Source organism: Macrobrachium nipponense, chromosome 22 (genome assembly GCF_015104395.2).
Source record: "Macrobrachium nipponense isolate FS-2020 chromosome 22, ASM1510439v2, whole genome shotgun sequence".
NCBI lineage: Eukaryota > Metazoa > Arthropoda > Malacostraca > Decapoda > Palaemonidae > Macrobrachium > Macrobrachium nipponense.
This window is the reverse complement of record NC_087213.1, coordinates 51633433-51655666: the sequence shown is the minus strand read 5'-3', so window position 1 is coordinate 51655666 and position 22234 is coordinate 51633433. Positions and strand designations below refer to the sequence as shown.

The following is a 22234-nucleotide window of genomic DNA, read 5'->3' as shown; positions in this document are numbered from 1 at the left end:
TACACAAGGGCTAGCACTTGGAACTTTCTTTGGCCCCATGAAGGCCTAATTAGCAGTTGCACTCAAATGAAAAAGCACAAAAACAACAAACACAAAAGCAGAATAGGTCACAACAGATTTTGGGATGCTTTGTTTGGGCACTCGATACAGAGCCCAGTCACGTGTTGGGCCCCAGATGGAGCGTCTCCAAGTGTATGAAAACCGAGGAAACGTACGATAACCGAGACAAAATTTCGTAGAAAAAAGTACGAAAACCGAAACAAACAAAACGAGCCAAACGAAAACCAAGGTTTGACTGTATCCTTCTTGGGGGAAAAGATCCTCTTCAGCTTTGATTGCTGTAAATGGGTATAGAATTCCTTCTATAAGGTTTCTCCCATGGCTACCTGAAATTTGTGTCCCTGATCCATCTGGATTCAGCAGGGTCATTTCAGTGGCAATGCTCCCTTCGTATTCCATAGTAAGAATGTCTCCCCCATTCAAAAATTCCTGTATTTCCTCCATGAGTTTAATCTGGGAGGAAGTGGGGACTGATGTCACTGAGTTTTTTCCCAAACATAAAATACCTTGGAGGTACTGGGTACTGATGTAATTGGGTTTTGACCCAAACATAAACCTTGATCTGAGAAAAAAAGCTTACATATCTACTGGCGGAGTTTTGCCAGAAAGAGATAATTTCCCATTTCTTTAGACCTACTGAACCTAGGAATCCCCAGGACAGCTTAAAATGAGCTGTTCCATCCTTAAAACTTGTTGCCAGTAACATGCTACAAGTTTGGTACATATCTGTTGACCAAGCAAATTTTAATTGTTTTTTTACAAGACTATACCCATGCAGGGGGTATGAGACGTACCCACTGGTACAAAATGACCAGAGTAATTTGATGTTACGCTTGAACCAAGGGTCCTACATAATGGCAGCCCAGTAGTGATGTAAAGCAAGTTGTTATTAGAAGTCAGTCCGTATTAAATTATTAATGAGGGACACCTCTGTAGTTCCTTATACAGTTTCCATATTTGTAGTAGATTCTATTAGAAATCTATGTTAACTCAAACCCTTAGAGGTTTAAGTAAGTTTTGATAGCTGTATATGGCTGTACAATATAGTCCTGCCATCGCTATGAGAGCTCTCTGGCGTGGCGTTTAAAGATTTGCCCTGTTGCCAATTTTACAAAAACATCAACTGACCCGTGTGTGACAGACCTTTGCGACAAACCCTGAGGCTGTAATTATAAGATTATAGGGGCTTTTCATTTCAAGGTAAACTTTAATCGCCTTCCTATTCTGCTCTCTCTCTCTCTCTCTCTCTCTCTCTCTCTCTCTCTCTCTCTCTCTCTCTCTCTCTCTCTCTCTCTCTCTCTCTCTCTCCTAAATTTTACAGCATTTTTTCCCCCCCTTTTTTTCCTGTGTTAATATATGTCCATCTTAACTATTTTGTCAGTACTTGTAGATGTACAATTATCATTATTGCATAATTAGGTACTTAGAAGTATTTAATCAATGCTATATTTTGCCTTTTCATCTAGAAAATACGTATTTATTTTGTATACGATTGCCTTTTCTCGGCAGTGAAGTTGATGTCTATCCATGGCAGTGAGATGAACAGAAATGACTTGTAAGTCAGTGTCAAAGTCACTACTCCACACTTCAGCCAGGCCAAAACTTTGTTGCCATATAGTATTCAAGCAATATTCAGTTATTGATTCTTATCTATTATTTTGTGTGTGAGAGAGAGAGAGAGAGAGAGAGAGAGAGAGAGAGAGAGAGAGATCTGTATACGATTGCTTATTTTCTCACTCATCAAACTTATTGTGTTATGCATTGTTTCATATTTCCATGTTTACCAATTTATCTATGCCTATGATAGTAAGAAATCAAGATAATTGTAGAAAGGAGAAAGGCCTCCAGACATGTACAGTGACCCCTGAAAGTGTCCCCTGGAGAGAATCTAAGCAGCTTAACCATGGATTTAAACGCATATGGAACTGTTTGAAAAATTGGTAACAGCTCCAAAATGAGATGCCGTGTTGATAGAAAATCTGATTCTGTTTCTTGTTATTACTTAAAAAAATTTATCAGTCGTGAACCTATGTAATTGATTTAGAATCTGCATAATGGAAAAGATATTGATATTTGTCATGGGAGGAATAGTTTTATCTCTCTGTTGTTGTTATAAATTTGGCAGATATGCGGAGATTAAACACACGTGGGAGGACCCAAACAGCCCTGCCAGGGAGCTCTGGTCATTTTGGAAATAATATAGCTATGTAAAATTTTAATTTTAATTCTCATACTATTTAGACCAATATCCTTTGTATACTAATTTGTTTAGTTAGCCCAAGCCACTGTTTTAAATGGCTTTTGGTTGTTTAATTACTCCTAGGATACTGTTTATATCCAGTCCTAGGCTATTTGGGCTAAACTATCAGTTAGTAAGCTAACAACAGGATGTTTCCTAAATTGTTCTCTTAGCCTAGTATAGGGTACTGCCTACCCTAGATTATCCTATATCAGATGTAAAGGCTATATAAACAATGATAGTTACTTAAATTCATAGTTAGGCCAATATCTTTTGTCTAACTCAAATTGTTTATATCTAGCCCTAGGCTATTTGGTCTATTGTATAAAACAGAAACTTTCCAGTATGAAACTCACTTGTCAAATCCGTCTAGATTATTTAATTCCCTTTTAAGAGTATGCACATGATAGCCTACAGTATTAAGACTATGCTTAAGTATACAGGCTATACATATAAAGGAAAAATGTCTGTAGACTTTTATCTAATCATAAGGTCTTTGGTGTAAACTTAGGCTACTGCCAAGGCCCATAACCTAACAGGATATGTCCTTAAATCATACCATATTTCAGATTACTGCCTAATCCAGATTATTTTTGTTCACTCTTAAGGAGTCAATATCTGCCACAGTCTACCTAGCATATTCTCACTGAATCAATATAGATTGTAGGCTACTGCCTGGTAAGCTATTGTTGACATAGTTATCTGAAAGGATTATCTATATTTGTAATAAATGTGGATCATTTCTGTAGATAAAACTTCTAAATAGAATGATAAATTCTTCAAAACAATTTTTGTTTTGACAAATAGCTAACTATCACAAAATGTAAGGAGCACCGACATATACTGACAAAAAAAACTGGTTTACGGCTTTTCACACATTTAAATCATTGTTCCACAGTCCTAAACTAACAATTTTTTAACTGGAACTTGAAATTATGTACTCAGTTTTGAAGGGGGATGTTTCCGGGAATTTGGTAATGAAATCAATAAGCGAAGGAACGAAACTCGGAACTAACGATCCTAAATTGTTAACGCCAACTTGTACAGACAAAAAAAATAGTCTACCGCTTTTCACGCACAATAAAATCATTTTTCTACATTATAAACTAACAAAATTTATCACAAACTTAAAATTGTACACTTAGCTTTCAACTTATATGTTTCCATGAACCTCAGTAATGAAATTAATAAGCAAAGAATGAAATTCTCAGAGCTAGCCTAATGATCATAATTCTTAAGAAGGGCCAACTTGTGCCAGCAAAATAAGCTGATTACGGCTTTTCACACACAAAAAATCATTGTTTCACAATCTAAACTAGAAAAAATTTTAACTGGAACTTAAAATTATGCACTTAGCTGAATGAATAAGCAAAGAACGGACTTCTCTGAGCACTGGTTTCTTGACAGACCAGAAAAGGAAAGGTTTCTTGGTCTGATTTTGGTCGTATGTAAACAATATGATGGTGCATATGCACATAACCACTTCTTCTTGTGGTTACAACGTAGGATGTAAACTGGGTATTAGCATTCGCTGAGGATAATAGAAAGTGCCCTCTTATCCCGAATCTGTTTATACTCTCACATGTAATAATATTTATCGTTACGACACAATAACAAGCCATAAGACCAGTTAAGAGAATTCTTTGACATTAGTCTTGTCACCATTTAGATCTGGACAGACCATGAAAGGGTAATCCTTGAGGATGAGACAGTGACTATGCCATAAAAAACAACTATTTCCCAATTAATTTGTTTACAGCATACCCAATATCATGATGTCAGTTCTTTGGTAAGTGGTAGTTAATCATAAGAGATGGTTTTGAATTGTTATATAAACCATAAGTTTGATAATCTTGTTTGAAAACCCAGCCTATCACAATCTACTGAAAATTTAATTTTCAGCAGTTTGTAGTATACATTGTGCATTACTTTACTACATCCTGTGTTTATATCTTTAATAAGTATGGCATTTCTCAGTAATGAATGTTCAGAATAAATTCATTTTCAGAATACTGCTAAATAATTGTTGGAATTAAAGAGTGTGTGCATTCACACATACCCTACACATAAATTATAAGTAAAATAGTGAAGGAGTGTGTACTACTGTATTAGGCTTCGATGTAAACATTCCTCTCTCTCTCTCTCTCTCTCTCTCTCTCTCTCTCTCTCTCTCTCTCTCTCTCTCTCTATTGTATCTCAGTACTATACATATCCTTTAATGAAATATGAATTACTATACCATAAGCATAAAAAGCCCTCTGATCCCAACCCCTTGATAGTGGGGGGCTTAGGAATCTACTGAAGGGCAGCCTGTATAAATGTTGGAATGTTGGATCCCTGCTTATGTAGGCATTAAAAAGAAAGCTTCATTGGCTATGACTAGATCGAATACAGTATACCTGGTCCTGCCTTTGATTCATTATCTCATCCTAAATGTTACTTTGAAGTACAGTGGTACCTACTTGCGAAAAACTCGAGATACGAAAGCCAATACGAAAAATTTAACGGCTCTACATACGAAAAGTTTTCAAGATACGAAAGGTTTCTGTAAAGTCCGAGATTCACCCGAACCACCGATAACAATTTGAAACTCGCGCGCCGCCAACTTAGTAGACTCGCCACGATCCTCCTGCTCTCCCATTGGTTCCTGATGCTAGTCGCGGCCATGAGATCCTTCTCTCCTATTGGCCGGCGTCCCTCCCATCATGCATCTATGTACGTGGTGGCGTGCCTTGGCCACTCGGTACCAGCATCGTTATAGTACGCATGCGGTATTCGTTTCGGGATCGTCAACTGTTTCTGAATCTACTAGTCAGAGTTGACATTGTGATGGTGTTTGTGTCATGTGTATTTTTAAAAAAATTTCTCATATCTTTTCACAGAAAATGGAAAAAGAAGAGTACCTCTTGAGTGACGACATATATGATATGATAGACCAAGATCTCTCTCGTGGGATAAGTGACCAAGATCTCTCACATGGGATAAGTGATCAAGGTCTCTCTCATGGGATAACTGGAAACTTTGCAAGGTTGGTAGAATCTCACTCCCTGCTGAACAGAGGGTGTTGACCAATCATTTACAACTTGCATACCAGTATAATCAAGGCACTTCAGTTTATGTTGAAGGTCAGCAACCGAACATTCAGTACCCAAATCAGTTGCAGAGAGAGCATTTGGTTGAACAGGGTTTTGATGGACACCAGGGCCAACAGAGTCATGAGGTGCAACAATTAGTAGATAATTATCAAGACGGGCAGCCGTTAATGAACACTACGCGTTTATAGAAAAAAAAGACACCCCGAAAAGGCTCACACGGGTTGTATGCTTGCGCAGTTCGATGACGTTTGCCTGAGTCGTTTCAGGAACATTGTGAAAAGTAGGCAGAAGCAATCTTCCTTGGATCTTTATTTTTTAAAGAGGCCTTTACCATTAGCAGGAGTAAGCAAAAAGGAAGAACCAAGTGATAAAAAACAGAAAGTTGTAAGCAAAAGGAAGAACCAAGTGATAAAAAACAGAAAGTTGAAAGTGGTGATGAAGTTGAAATTCTGTAAAAAAAAAAAAATAAATAAATAAATAATAATTAAAAATCAAAAAAAGAAAAAAAAATTTTAATTTTAGTTTTTTGTAAAGTTAAGTGTTACAGTTTTGTTAATGTGTTTCGTAAATTTTAGTTTAGTTTTCCATAAATTTTTTTATGTGTTTCGTAAAGTTAAGTGTACGTACGTACGTATCTGCCGTTTGTCCTCCTCCTCCTCTGCCGCCACTTTCGAAGATAGCCTCACTCGAAAGGTAAGCTTCCACATTTTACGCACAGTATTTCTTGTATACCATGTACACTAATACACTTTATTTACAGGTTATTTTGCATTTTGTTATTAATTTAGGTATTGAATGGTCCAAATTGTTGTAGTATTTCATTGTTTATAGGTCAATTTAGCCTTATTATGAAATTTACTGGGGTGTTTTTGGAGGGCTTGGAACAGATTAGCCATTTTACATGTAAAATGTGGTCCAAGATACGAAAACCTCATGATACGAAGGGCGCCTCGGAACGGATTAATTTCGTATCTCGAGGTACTACTGTAGTATCCCACCTGTGGACTTGTCAGATTTATGATTTAGGGGTATTTGATGAAAAGCCTACATGACCCAATCCATGTGTGCAGAGAATGCAGAACAGTAGTTAGTTGAACATCTTTAGTGAAGGTCCAAATATAACTCAACAATATACAAAAATGGGAAATTAAGCCTTGAGTGAATTTTGTCAGAACTTCAGTTTTCAGTTATCCAGTCATTTAATTTTAAAGTTGTTGTAAGAATTTAAATGAGATATTTAAAATCTTGCAACTACTTTAAAACCCTTCTGACCGGCCTTATTAGAGTTAAGAACGTAAATTTTTACTCAGTGGCCTGGTTAAACTTTTATTGATGCTGATAATTTAGGATAGAATAGAAAACTACTGTTAATCTTTTCAGAAGTTCAAGTCCCATTATGGGAGACAGTCAAATGTTTTTTCATTATGAGCTTCATACAGTTAATGTTTCTTCATTATGAGTTTCATATTTCGATGCTTTGTTTTCCTAAATTGAATATTATTTTCTTTACTACAGATACCTTAGTTAGTCCCCCAGCCATTGTGGGAGAAGGAAAAATAGAGGAAGATTCAAGCCCAGCTAGAAGACTTTCACCAGTTTCAACTGTAACCATAACTTCTACTTCCACTGCCACCAGTACCACTTCAACCATCAGCAATGGCATTGCTGAACACACCAGCAATGGTGTGAATGTTGGTAGTAGTGGTAGTGGTGTAAATAGCAGTAGTAGTAGCTGTGGTGGTGTGGTTGTTGGTGGAGAGGAATACATAGTAGTGGGAGTATGTTTAGTGGTGGTACGTTTGATTGTTGAATATGCTGAATGTGCTGCTACTCTTAGATTAGCTGCACAACAGTTACTAACTCGTCTAACAGATCTTCTCAGGAGATTTAATTCTGATACCTGTAGGTGAGTGTTTTCCCATTATTTTGCCAGTATGGAAGGTAATTACTGTTCCAAAGACTTGCAATAGTATTTATTTTATTGGTGATCATGCTGAATACTAAATGAAATTATATAAATTAAAGATATCTATATATATATATATATATATATATATATATATATATATATATATGATATATATATATATATATATATACACTTGTATGTATGAATTTTATCATCCCCATGAATTCGTATACAAGCATTAAGCTACAAATACCGTTTAACCCCACCCATAAAGAACCTTTTTTTTTAACAATGTGTCAAAAAGATGCCAATTATTTTATTAAGTTAATTGAAATTAAATATAAGTTGTTTAGGTACTATACTTCTTAATTTTAACATAACACTATGATAATTTTATATAAAATATTGATTTCTGGGTTCGACCTGTGTTTGCTGGTGAAAAGGATCCTGCTGCTCACTTTCCTAGTATAAATAGGTTCTAAATATACCAGAGAAAAAAGTTAGCATGGTATTCTGAGGTTACTACCCTCGCGCGAGCACCCTAAGGGTGTCGGGTATAAAGTACAAGGCGAGTGAAAGCCATTATTCACAGGTCTTCTGCCAATTAGAGGTTTCCTTTCCAAAATCCCTTTCATGGAATGGTCCGTTGCAACGGCCACACCTTCCTCTCGCTACCGTACTAACTACCCGACCCGAGCGCCATCTTCAAAAAAAAAAAAAATCCTGTTTTTTTTTTTTTTTTTTAGAACTGAACTACTGACACGCTTTTTCTTGCTCTAGTTTATTTGGTGATTTTGTGATTAATTCGGAATGGCCGCTGCAGATGTTACTCCTGCATCGAAGCTGAGTACCCCAATTTACGTTTTTCGTAACTTATAAGGTTGCGGGACTTCCAAAATTAGCCTTCGGCCCCATAGAAAGCATTGCAGGGAAGGCGGCGTACCCACGCCATTTTATAATCATGAGTAAGAATGCGTGTGAATTAGGTACGCATTTTTAATCTAATTAAAAATGAATCAAAAGCATAATTTTGCATTAAATGTACCTAATTCATGAGTTCACTTGTTACTATTAAGATTATTTTGTCGTAGAAGTACCGATCGCGCTCATGACATACCCTGGGGTAAATCTGGGGGCTAGGCAGGGGCGTGTAAAGTAATTTGCTCAACCCCCCCCCCCCCCCAACTCGAGTGCGTTCGAGCTCATCTCAACATAATATTAGAATATCATGTTTCGATACAATATCAACAGCCTGTTGTATAGAAGGAGGAGAGAGAGAGAGTTTTAAAAAACTTTCTCTTCCCAACGTAAATTAACATGAATTATTCTTTCAAAATAAATATATTTAAATATCTCTAAAGAGGTGGAAGAGTTGCCACCCATCAGTTAACCAGTAAACTTATTTAAGGTAGGCTAACTGCCCTTAACCTTTACCCTTATGCCTCTTCCCTTGATAGAGTTAAGGCTCTTCAAGGGACGATATCAATGATAAGAGAGCCCCTCTCTCTCTTTTCACATTATGGGATCTATCCTCCTGGCCAGTCTGAATCGAATAAATTCGAGTTTAGTAGGTTTAGTTGAAGATACTGTCCACCTAAAGATATCCTAGGGGAGATTTAGCCTAACTTTCCGAGTTGCTAGCGATATTGGTTAGTCAGCTAGATTCATATCGGGCAATTTCCCAAAGTATATATAGAACCCCTGGTAACTCTTCCATAGTGCCTCGTTGTCAAAATGTATATATATATATATATATATTCATTATTGTCATTGTGCAATCTGTATCACTGTGTCGTAAAAGGTCTAGTGAACATTCGTCTTGGCCTAGCCTCCTTCGGTTTAACCTTTAGTAGTAGGCTACACCTCTCGATCGAGGGCCCCATCAACTGGTTGCTGTACCAACCACAACGGGCCATAGGCCCAGTCACACTACCACCCCTACAGTGATAGCCTACACAACCGTCAATAGGTGGCCACCTCTGATCACGTAGTTATAACTCGCGTTACTAGTACTCTTAGTGAGGAACGGTCGCTTGAGTTTCATATAAGTGGAAGGAGGGGGATGAGTGTGGGGGAGGAGATTGGTACTAGAGTTCCCAGCTTATAGTCCCCCGGCTCCGCCGGATGAGGGACATAGCTTCGGGGCGTACATATGTAGCTCCGCCGCTTCATTGTCTCTTTCTCCGGCCCCCCCTCATCCGTGGAAAGAGGGTGAGAGTCTTGCTCCCACCCTCCTACCCTCAGTAGAGGTAGGCAGTGTCAGATATGGAATAAATTTTCCCCTGATTCGCCACCTCGACTCGTGCCACAGGCAGTGGCAAGGGCAAGGAGAAACAAGACTGCAAGTGAGCTAAGCTTTGTGGGACCGCACAGTGAACAGCTCCGGACCCTTGTGGTGCCAACGGACAATGACTCACCCCCACATCCACCACCGGAGTGTTGAATTAAACCTGCCTTAGCTCAGTTCTTAATCCTTGGAGATCATGCAGACGCCTACGTTAACACGTAGCCTTCTGGTCCGGCCAGCCATACGGAGTTGAAGCCCGTCCTCCTCCCAGGTCCAGCGGGTATCAGATCTCAAATACAGTAGTACCTCGAGATACGAAATTAATCCGTTCCGAGGCGCCCTTCGTATCATGAGGTTTTCGTATCTTGGACCACATTTTACATGTAAAATGGCTAATCCATTCCAAGCCCTCCAAAAACACCCCAGTAAATTTCGTAATAAAGCTAAATTGACCTATAAACAATGAAATACTACAACAATTTGGACCATTCAATACCTAAATTAATAAAAAAAAATGCAAAATAACCTGTAAATAAAGTGTATATTAGTGTACATGGTAACAAGAAATATACTGTACGTAAAATGTGGAAGCTTACCTTTCGAGTGAGGCTATCTTCGAAAGTGGCGGCAGGGGAGGAGGAGGACAAACGGCAGATAACGTACATACGTACGTATGTACGTACACTTAACTTTAAGAAAACACAAAAAAATGTAAGGAAAACTGAAACTAAAATTTACAAAACACATTAACAAAATGATTTTTAACTTTTTTTTTTTTTTTTTACTTTTATGTAGGCTTTTTTTTTTCTTTACAGAATTTCCACTTCATCACCACTTTCAACATTCTGTTTATCACTTGGTTCTTCCTTTTTGCTTTCAACTTTCTTTTTTTCATCACTTGTTTCTTCCTTTTTGCTTTCAATTTTTTATTTTTTATCACTTGGTTCTTCCTTTTTGCTTACTCCTGCTAATGCTGAAGGCCTCTTTAAAAAAAAACGATCCAAGGAAGATTGCTTCTGCCTACTTTTCACAATGTTCCTGAAACGACTCGGGCAAACATCATCGAACTGCGCAAGCATACGACCTGTGTGAGCCTTTTTGGGGTGTCTTTTTTTCGATAAACGATTGTACTCTATGAAAAGTGGCTAAGACATCCTTAATTTCTGCTGGTGTCATAGGGTCCTCCTCCTCTTCCTCGCCGCTGCTAGAGAACTCCTCTTGAATGACGTTATGTTGCATGGCCTCCAACTCCTTCAGGTCATCCGTCGTAAGTTCCTCTTGGTGCTCCTCGAGAAGGTCGTTGATGTTGTCCTCGTCGACGACTTGCCCCATGGACTTGCCGAGTGCAACGATCTCGTCAAGAGCTGGTTGGGAAACAGTTTCGGGATCGTCAACTGTTTCGGACTCTGCAGCACTAGCTTCGCCCACGTCGAATCCCTCGAAGTCTCTGGCGGATACGGCATCAGGCCAGAGTTTCCTCCACGAGGAATTCAAGGTTCGCCTCGAAACCTGCCAAGCTTGGTCGATGAGTCGGATACAAATGACGATGTCGAAATGCTCCTTCCAAATTCACACAAGGTGAGGTTTGTGGTATCGGTGATGTCGAAACATCTCTTAAAAAGATGTTTCGTGTACAGCTTCTTAAAGTTCGATATCACTTGCTGGTCCATGGGCTGGAGGAGAGGGGTGGTGTTGGGTGGAAGAAAAAGAATCTTAACGAAGGAATACTCCGCCAGGATATCTTCCTCGAGGTCAGGAGGGTGGGGAGGGGCATTGTCCAACACCAGCAGACATTTCAGGGGAGGCGCTTCTCTTCCAAAAATTTCTTCACTGTCGGGCCGAAACACAGATTTACCCACTCGGTGAACAAAAGCCTCGTTACCCAGGCTTTTGCATTAGCCCTCCACATCACTGGAAGCTTCTCCTTCAGCACTTTGTGGGCCTTGAAGGCTTGAGGAGTCTCGGAATGATAGACCAGTAGGGGCTTCACCTTGCAATCCCCACTGGTGTTGGAACAAAGTGTGAGCGTAAGCCTGTCTTTCATAGGCTTATGCCCGGTTAGCTTCTTCTCTTCCTGCGTGATGTACGTCCGACGAGGCATTTTTTTCCAAAAAAGGCCAGTCTCATCACAGTTGAAAACCTGCTGAGAACTGTAACCTTCCTTGGTCATTATCTCGTCGAAAGTTTTCTTGAATGCTTCGGCCGTTTTAGTGTCCGAGCTGGCAGCCTCCCCATGACACACCACCGAATGGATGCCAGTCCGTTTACGGAATTTCTCGAACCAGCCATGCGAAGCCTTGAACTCTGGGGTTGGCGATGAAGTCCCTTCCCCTCCGTCGTCTTCCGCCTGTGCAATCAAATCGCCGAAAATAGCGCTGGCCTTGTGGGAGATTGCCGTCTCTGTTACTGTATCGCCAGTGATTTGTTTGTCTTTTATCCAGACGAGGAGCAGCCGTTCCATCTCGTCGTGCACGTGGGTCCTCTTGCTGGACAAAATAGTGATGCCCTTGGACGGTGTAGCTGCTTTGATGGCATCCTTCTGCATAAGGATGGTGCCTATTGTCGACGGATTACGGCCGTATTCCTTTGCGATCACACTCAATCACATACCAGCTTCGTACTTCTTGATGATCTCCATCTTTGTCTACAAAGAGTATGCGCTTCTTTCCGTGAATTTTAACTTTCTTGGGACCCATGACTACGTCATCTTGTACGTAATTTACGTGTAAGTTAGACAATAAAGTTTTTGCACAACATGATAATACTTACTGCAACGAAATCACTAACGAATTTACGTTACTAAACGAAATCGTTGGACCGAACGAATGCCGCGTGCGTATGATAAAGATGCTGGTACGAAGTGGCCGAGGTAGGCACTCCACCACGTACGTATAAGATGCGTGATGGGAGGGATGCTGTCCAATAGGAGAGAAGGATCTCATGGAGATGACTAGCATCAGGAACCAATGGGAGAGCAGGAAGATGGTGGCCAGTCTACTAGTACTAAGATGGCGGCGTGCGGCGCGAGTTTCAAAATTGTTATCGGTGGTTTGGGCGAATCTTGGACTTTCAGAAACCTTTCTTATCTTGAAAACTTTCGTATGTATAGCCGTTAAATTTTACACATTGGCTTTCGTATCGCGAGTTTTTCGTTAGTTGAGCCTTTCGTATCTCGAGGTACCACTGCACTAGGCTTACATCGAACCCTGGAGCGGGATCGAGAGCAGGCAGTTAAATTTAAAGATATGAATTGAAGCTATTCAGTGAATTGAATATATATTAGTTAGTGAATTGAATATGTTAATAAGTAAAAAACTGCATGCCCTCGCCGGAGGAGCTCCGGCCCTCCTTGAGGCTGAGACTCATTAACAATTACTATTACAGAAGGTGCGCTGCCAGTCACCGGGGTGCTCCGCCTCCCTAGGCGAGACCGTTGGGCACGAGGTGTGTCGTTCGCACGCCAACAGCTCGGTGCCCTTCATAGCCAAGGAGGAGCAGCCTCCTTACATGGTTTGGCACCCGGAGGCGTGCACAATCTGTTATGAGATGGTGATGCTCCTCTTGAATGAGCAGACGGCTGAAGAAGCCCGCCAGAACGTGAGGACGGACCTGAGGCGCTGGGTTTCCGGGTACGGAAGGAATGCGCCATCAGGTCACCCTTACATCATAGATGCCAGCCTGGGAGCCCTTTTGTTCAAGGGGTCCCCCTCGACATCAGTACAACCTCATCTGGCGGTCTCCATCATCAACGCCATCCGGGCGGAGATGGCACCCCTGCCAGATGACCAAGAGAATTTGATGGCAGACATGGCGGCCATCAACATCCATGTGGAGCCTATGGCCCTGGAGGAGGTAAGTGGAGAGGTAAGTGAGGCAGGTAGTCTCCTGAGTCCGACTCCTTCTTCCTCTTCTTTCCGGGGCTTCTCCAAGCCCGCCCCTACTTGGGACAGCTCACGGTCGGTTCGCCCCAAAGAAAAATCAGTTAGACGGAAATCCCTGCCCAAGGGATCAAAGACGACTACGTTAGCGGCGACTGAGTCATCTCCGGCCCCATGGCCGTCGACATCATATGACAAGTCTCCTGCTGCCAAGGGCTCTCTCCCGTCGAAGGGATCGAGATCAAAGTCCGCCAAACCCAAGGCCACGGAGTCCGGAGTATACCACGAATTGCTCGCTAACCTTCTCTTGTCAAAGGTTAGGGATGCAGTAGACGAGAGGTTTGAGTCGTTGTGACGCACCTCCGGATCTGAAATCTCCAGCCAGTCAGTTTCTGACATAGTGGCCGAGAAGATCAAACCGCTCCAGGATATGATGACCGGATTTCTCCACCCCTGATCTCCGGTGCTGGCAATGGCGGTGCCGGATGCCTCTAAGCTTCCCCCCTTCAATAAGAACAATCCATGGAGGCTTGCTATGCATGCATCATACGTAGATGGGAAATTAACCATTGAAGGGTGTGGGACCCGGCCTCTGGAGGACTTTGAGCTTTCCCGAAAGGCCTCCAGTTCCCCTTCCCCGGGTTTGTCAGACTAGCAGAGCACGTGCTAGTAAGAGTTGACAAGGTCCCGAAAGAAACGGTGATCTTCCCGAGGGAACAAGCCCCAGCTGTCTGGGCACGCACCATGGCCGAGTAGGAGTGTGTTAACACCAGGTTGACGCCTCACAAAGGGAACGTACACCATGTTTGTAACCCTGGAGCGAGTAGGTGGCGGAGCTAACTTTACAAGCCTTAGCCGAGGATAAACCTATCCCAGCTTTGAAGGAAACAGAGGCTACCTCCCTTCTCCTCCCTGTGAGTAGGGAAATGAAGCCCCGGCCACGTTTACGGCAGGTAAACTGGACGTGGACTATGCCCCCACCTTATTCTCCGAGAAGCTGCCCAAACTCCCAGAGAACCTGATTAAGTCCGAATTCGAGGCAAGGTCGAGACTGGCAAGGTCTATCAACTCCGTCACTTCGATGGAGTTGGTTGCCACCACATACAGGGACGAGCAAGTATTCCAGGTCGTGACGAAAAGTCTATTACAGACTTTTCAGTCAGACCTATATGACTTTGGAATAGCAAGGCGAACTTGCTGGAAACACGTCCTAGCGGAGGCTTCCATCAGGCATGAGCCAAACAGATTGATAAAAGCATCAATCTGGGGAGAGAACTTGTTCCCTCAGACAGAGGTGGATAATGTCTTGCGGGAAGCCGCCAGGGCCAACCAGAGCCTCCGGGTTAGGTGGGGACTTCCTTCTAAACAGAAGTTTGAAGCACCCGGCCAGCAAGCTAGAGCAAGAAAGAGTCTGAGGAGGTACAATCCCTATAAGCCCTCTCGACCTCAGACGATGGTTCAGGCACTCCCAATATCACAAGTTGGGAAGCCGTCAACTTCAAAGGCCCAGCCACAGCAGCAGTTTCTTTTGCTACAGACTCTGCCTGCTCAGCAACCCTCAACCTCTACAGCCATCATAACCTCCCCCGCCTTTAACCCCGCTTATGAAACTAGGGAATCCTTTCGTAGCTACCATAGGCATGCGGGTAGCAGCAGAACCAGAGGTAGCTCCCGGCTACGAAGCGGCTCAAGGGGTAGAGGTTTCTGAGGAGGCAGAGGGTACAAACCTGCAGCCAACCAGTGAGAGCCTGCAGGTAGGAGGGAGATTTTATCTCTATCGAGACCACTGGACCTTCAGTCCATGGGCCCACAGTATAATCTCCAAGGGCCTGGGATGGAAATGGAAGAAAGGGCCCCCATCACCTATAAACTTCTTCCAGATCCCAACAACGGACCTGATTGAATACACCAAAGATCTGCAAAAGAAGGCCATAAAGAAAGTAAGGAGACTAAAATTTCAAGGACGTCTGTTTACTGTTCCAAAGAAGGAATCGGACAAAAGAAGAGTGATTCTGGACTTGTCAAAGATCACTTCATACATTCTTTGCGACAAGTTCTGTATGCTGATAGTCTCGCAGGTGGGGACCTTACTTCCCCGTGGGGCCATCACCACCTCTATAGATCTTGCAGACGCTTACTGTCATGTTCTGATAGCAAGGAACTTCTCTCCGTACCTAGGCTTCAGGCTAGGGAACAAAGCTTACTCATTCAGGGTGATGCCATTTGGGCTCAACATTGCACCCAGGATATTCACCAAGCTAGGAGAGACTATAATCCAAGAACTAAGAGCCAAGGGGATCATGTTGGTAGCCTATCTAGACGACTGGCTCATCTAGGCAGCCAGCATCGAGGAATGCCACAGGTTGACAGCCAGAGTAATAGAACTCCTGGAGTTTCTGGGCTTCCAGATAAACAGAGAGAAATCACGGCTGGAACCAGCTTCCCACTTTCAATGGTTGGGAATCCAATGGGACCTAATAAAACACAGGCTATCCCTTCCACCCAGGAAGGCCAAGCAGATAGCGGCAGCTACAAAACAGTTCCTCAGGAACAAGAGGGCCTCTTGTCGTACCCAAGAGAGAATCCTCGTTTTGCTTCAATTTGCATCAGTAACAGACGTCCTACTAAGAGCCAGATTGAAGGATATCAATCGAGTCTGGAGAAAGAGAGCCAACATCAATCTCAGAGATAAAGTTTCAGTGATTCCACCCATTCTAGCAAAGAGGCTTCGCCCATGGACGAAGCACAGGAACTTGTCCAAGGCAATTCCCTCCGCCGTCTTTGACAATTCATACAGACGCATCACTGAGTGGCTGGGCGGGATACTCGCAGTTCAAGAAGACTCTAGGAATATGGTCAGAGACGTTCCGCCAGTTCCACATCAATGTGCTAGAAGCTATGGCAGTTTTCCTAACCTTAAAGCGACTAACTCCGGCCAGGAACAGCCATGTGAGGATAGTCTCGGACAGCCTAGTGGTGACACACTGCATAAACAGAGGTGGTTCCAGGTCAAGCAAACTGAATCACGTACTGATTGCAATATTTTCGTTAGCAGTGGAAAATCATTGGCACCTGTCAGCAACCCATCCGGCAGGAGTCAAGAACGTGATAGCGGACTCACTCTCCAGGACCACTCCACTAGAATCAGAGTGGTCCCTGGACAAGAACTCATTCCAGTGGATTTGCAACCAAATCCCAGACCTCCAAGTGGACTTATTCGCCACAGAATCCAACCACAAGCTGCCATGTTACGTGGCACCCAACCTGGACCCTCTTGCCTATGCCACAAACGTGATGACCATAGATTGGATCAACTGGCAGAAGATTTATCTATTTCCTCCGGTGAATCTTCTAATGAAGGTCTTGCACAAGCTATGATCCTTCACAGGTCAAGTAGCATTAGTGGCACCCAATTGGCTGAAAAGCAACTGGTTTCCGCTTCTTCTAGAACTGAAGCTCCGACCCAAACGGATCCCTCGCCCGAAACTGATGCAGATAGTACAAACTCAAACTGTGTCAGCTTCCTCAAGAATTCTGAACGCCTTAACTTTATGGACTTCATGAAGTTTGCAGCCCAAAAAAGGCGCGAGTATCGATCCATGTAACATTGTATTTGTAGAAGCAGATAAAAGAGATTCAACTCTCAGGCAATATGATTCGGCTGTCAAAAAGTTGGCCAAATTCCTGAAGGAATCAGAGGCCCACAAAATGACTACTAATCTGGCAATTTCGTTCTTCAGAACCCTGTTCGAGAAAGGCCTAGCCGCCAGTACTATTACAACAATCAAGTCAGCCTTGAAGAAAATTTTTCAGATCGGCTTTGATATTAACTTGTCAGATACATGCTTCTCCTCCATTCCGAGAGCATGTGCCCGCCTAAGACCAACTGACCGCCCTCATATGGTCACTTGGTTCTTGAATGATGTACTCAAACTGGCCTCAGGCGCTAACAATGAAACATGCTCATATATAACCCTACTAAGGAAAACTTTATTCCTAATGGCTATGGCCTCAGGCGCCAGAATATCTGAACTCTCGGCTCTCTCACGAAATCCAGACCACATAGAATTCCTCCCGTCAGGGAAAGTACTACTATCCCCAGACCGAAGCTTCCTGGCTTAGAATGAGGACCCACAAAATAGATGGGTTCCATGGAAAATCATCCCTTTGACACAGGACTCATCATTATGCCCTGTCACTACCCTTAGATCCTTCTTGGCCAGAACCTCCGCAACATCGTCAGGTCCTCTTTTCATTAGAGAAAAGGGTGGCACTATTTCTCTTAAAGGTATTAAACAACAAATACTCTACTTTATCAAACAAGCCAACCCGGATTCAGTCCCACATGTCCATGATATCCGAGCGTTGGCTACCTCTATTAATTACTTTCAAAATATGAATTTTGTGGACCTGAAGAGATATACGGGTTGGAAATCTCCAGTAGTTTTAAAGCGCCACTATTTAAATTGTACATAGAGTATTTTGTCTACAATTATATTATGGACCGCGCTGTACATATCCTGGTAGCTTAAGTCTTAGTCTAAGTAAGTAAATTTAAATTTAAATGGGCCTTAAATGTAAATATTAAGTAAGTAAATTTAAGTTGAAATGAACCTTAGGTTTCATTAACTCCTTCCTTACAAGAATATGTAGTATTTATGAGGCTTGGATAGGCATTCTCTAGTAACTTTTAACTGGCGAACACAGGTCGAACCCAGAAAAGGGATTTTGACGAAGGAAAAACCTATTTCTGGGGGAAGACCTGTCCCGGTGAACCCAGCCCTTCTAATTGGGCTCCCCATCCCTATACCAATCCAAGCCAAAAGGGGTCTAAAAACCAGGATTGCAGATGGCGCTCGGGTCGGGTAGTAGTAGCGGTAGCGAGAGGGAAGGTGTGGCCGTTGCAACGGCCTATCCCATGAGAGGGATTTTGGGAAGGAAACCTCTAATTGGCAGAAGACCTGTGAATAGTGGCTTTCACTCACCTTGTACTTTATACCCGACACCCTTAGGGTGCTCGTGTGAGGGTAGTAACCTCAGCATACCATGCTAACTTTTTTCTCTGGTATATTTAGAACCTATTTATACTAGAAAAGCGAGCAGCAGGATCCTTTTCACCGGGCGACACAGGTCTTCCCCCAGAAATAGATTTTTCCTTCATCAAAATCCCTTTTTTAGAAACTCAATTTGAGACCTTTTTACGGTCATTAATGAGTTATCTCATACAAATTGTACCGATTTTGGTCTGTCACGAGAAAATAGACTTTGAATAGAAAAACAAAAGAAAAGAAGAAATAAAACAGATTCTCAAAGAAAAAAGTTATACTCGACATGTCACACAATTGTCAAGAGACTAATATTACTGATAAAACAGTAATATAACATATAAACAGTCTAAGATGGTAAATAAAACAACCAAACTTACCTAAAAGCAGGTAAAAAGAAGCAAAAAAACAAACAACCAAACAACTAGGATGACCATTGAAGTTCTACTAAAGATGTGGTGTTGGAGTATAAAAAAACAGGCATTCTTGATAACTCACGACTCCCAGCAGCAAGTATCACTGCCAAACATATGACATAGCACAAGCAATCTCAATTAAGCCTTAAAACAACTGGATCTTGAGACATCTTCTATTAGTCTTATATTAGTATTTCACTTTTGCACAAGATATTTTATGATAAGTCTAACATTTTTAGAACACTGTTCCCTAGATATCTTGGGTTTGTCTAGTAAGGGGTTAATAATCAATTTGCTATACCTTGAAAATAATATATTTTGAAAATATTTACTGAAGGTGAATTTTTTAGTTAAGTTCGTTGTCTCATGGGCTCAACCACAGAACACACGAACTCAAGACATACAGTTAACGTCTTAACCCACACAGTCTTCAAAAGATGGCTGTGGTTAAGACATCAACTGTATGTCAAGAGTTATTGTGTTCCTTGGTTTGAGCCCATGTAAAACAAACATATCAACTAAAAAAAATTCCCCTTCAGTTAACATATATGAAAATATATTTCTGAAGTGGAGCAAATTGGATGTTGAAGGACATTTGTTGCTTAATGCTCATAATATATATATATATATATATATATCTTATATATATATATATATATATATAATATATATAATATATATCTATATATATATATATATATATATATACTAATATATATATATATATGTGTGTGTGTGTGTGTGTGTGTGTGGTGTGTATGTATATATATATATAGAAATGCATTCTATTCTAGGTTGCTTATTGAAGCTGGTGCTGTTGCACTAGGATTGAAGACAATTACAACAAGAAATTTAGCCCTGGCATGGCGTTCATTGCAACTTTTGCTAACTCTTTTGCCAAGACTTAATGCACACTTTTCATCATTATTGAGACCTGCAGTTGTCATTAAAAATATAGAACAGGTAAGATGTTAAACTTGAGGACTTTAATTGCTCCTTATGTTTTGAGAATATATCATGAAATCTATGGTTGTGACAGATATGGTGAGATAGAGCTGTAGTTTTGTCCTGTGAAAGTCTTTAGGTTTAGGTTAAGTACACAGAGGTAATGTGGAATATTCTGTTCTCATAACACAGATAATATGAAAGATTAAATTCTGTGAGATAAGAAATAAAAATCAAATATAATGAGTTCCATCTTGGTAAGAAAATATTTTATTAGGTTTTGTTATCAGTAACTATCATACTTGACAGTTTTAGTAACAATGAAGTATCAGTATAGAGCAGTAATTTTTTTTTTCATGCAGCATGTCTAAGCATAAGGGATTTTTATGTTACCTATGTAATAAGTAACTATTATCCATAGTTTTGAAATTTATTTATGTATCAATCATTGTCAGTGTTGTTAACATTGCAATCATTATGTGTCTAATTAACTTTGGATTGCATAAATAAGTAAATATTTGTGGTAAATCTTACCTACTGTTAAAGATAGCCTATAACTCCCACCTATGTGTGATTCAGTATCAAATAAAAGAAGAAATCGAATGATTGACCCAGAAGACTTTATAGTGCTCTTGTTCTCTATGGGTGTATTTCAACCATTTTAGCTCTTGGCAGGATTCTCCTTGCTGCCATGGATGCTGATTAGCATTTCGTTGTTTTTGCTGTTTGTTGCTTTCTCAGTACTGAAAATTGTATATTAATAAACATTACCTTAATATAATTTATCTAGCCCTAAATCCCCAAAAACCGCACCAAAATTTACCACATAGGCAACCTGTTAACTCCTATTCTGTCCGCTAGTTGGCAATGCTGCCGTTAACAGTTACAAAACCTTCCCTGAAAATCAGTTGTTAACGAGCGCCCGTGTTGTTTACATCACGGCCGCTCTTTATAAATTTCCTAAACCTTTTTGTGCCTTTAAAGCTCTCATTAATTGTTAATGCGACTTTATGTTTATTACCACTCACGTATTACGTATTACATCCACGAAATAGTGAATTAACTTTTATTTCCATTGTGGTATTTATATTATATTACGAATTTTTGCGCGACCCGGAATTACGTGACCTGTCCAACAGTCCAGTGTATTGTCAAGATAATTCGATGCTTCTTTCTGCCCGCAACATCAGGAATTGCCCCGGCTTGTGGGACAAGGATGATTAGCAGGGAGTATTAACCCCATGACATTTGTAGCTTTGTCGTGGACAGGTTTGTGATTTGACTTATCGTTGTGACTTATGTATGCCTTGGTCTGACGAAGACTTGACGACTTAGCCTATATGAAACATTAAAGAATCTTGCAGCGTAACAGATTTATTAAGGAGAAAAAGAAATCGGTAGCTAGACCTGTATCTAATGATTTCCTTGATTTGTGTGCTCATGGTTCTGGCTCTTCGGTTTCGGTATCGTGTGATTCCGATTCCGAATTAATTGATGCTTTGCCACCTGTACAACCGGTAAATAGTGAAGTCGTTTCTGATGTTGATTCAAAGGTTTTGGCGATGGAAACTAGTTGGAAACAAAAGTTTGACAAATTACAGCTTAGTTTAGCTAGATAGACACATTTCAGCTAAGTTTAACAAGCTGTCAGAATTTTGAAGAAGCTTTTACTAGAATGTCTAACACTCTTTTTAGACTCATTTTCAGCTCCTCGTCAGGTACCTGTTGACAGCACCATGGGTAACGGTGCGACAGATACCCCGGCTTGTGAACCCCGTCGTGTCGAAGGCCTAGGGGGGATCCGGTCCGGGCAGGTGCCTGACGATTCTTTACCCAATGTGTCCCCTGTTAATCCCGTAACAGTGCCAAAGGGCGCTTATTTAGGAGAAGGGGGGAGGGTTATTAGTGTCAGACCTAAGATAGCTAGTCGTCAGGATCTTACTTCAGGGGAAGTTTCTCAGTTAGGATCTGACGATGATGATGATGATGACTTGGATTCGTGTGATATTGATGTTTCTTTGAAAGGCGGTCATGATGTCGAGTTCAAGAAACTTTTTTATTTAATTTTGAGTTTTCTTCCTCAGGCAAGGCCCAAGCAGAAGCAGCCTCTGCCTCGTTGTATTACAGAAGGGATTTTTCTTGATAGTCCTTCCCGGACGCAGGAATTTTTACGTTTTGTACATGAACTTCCCTGCCAGATATATACTTAGCTTAGGTCTCTGACGTCACGACAGAAAATTCAAAACTCGCGGCACAAGCTACAGGTAGGTCAGGTGATCTACCTTACCCGCCGCTGGGAGGCGGATGTAAGAACCAGTCCCCCTTTCTTGTCAGATTATTTTCTGTCGCCGGCTGGACAA

General features: G+C 41.3%; 1 protein-coding gene across 2 annotated transcripts in view; it reads left to right on the top strand.

The window, feature by feature from the left end:
• LOC135198635 (vacuolar protein sorting-associated protein 54-like) overlaps positions 1 to 22234 on the top strand; it is a 321344-nt gene that overhangs the window by 253254 nt on the left and 45856 nt on the right. For both annotated transcript variants that reach the window (XM_064226408.1, XM_064226409.1), the window contains exons 15-16: positions 6910 to 7300; positions 19724 to 19892. In XM_064226408.1, the coding sequence (XP_064082478.1) occupies positions 6910 to 7300; positions 19724 to 19892 (560 nt within the window). The remainder of the gene's footprint in view (positions 1 to 6909; positions 7301 to 19723; positions 19893 to 22234) is intronic.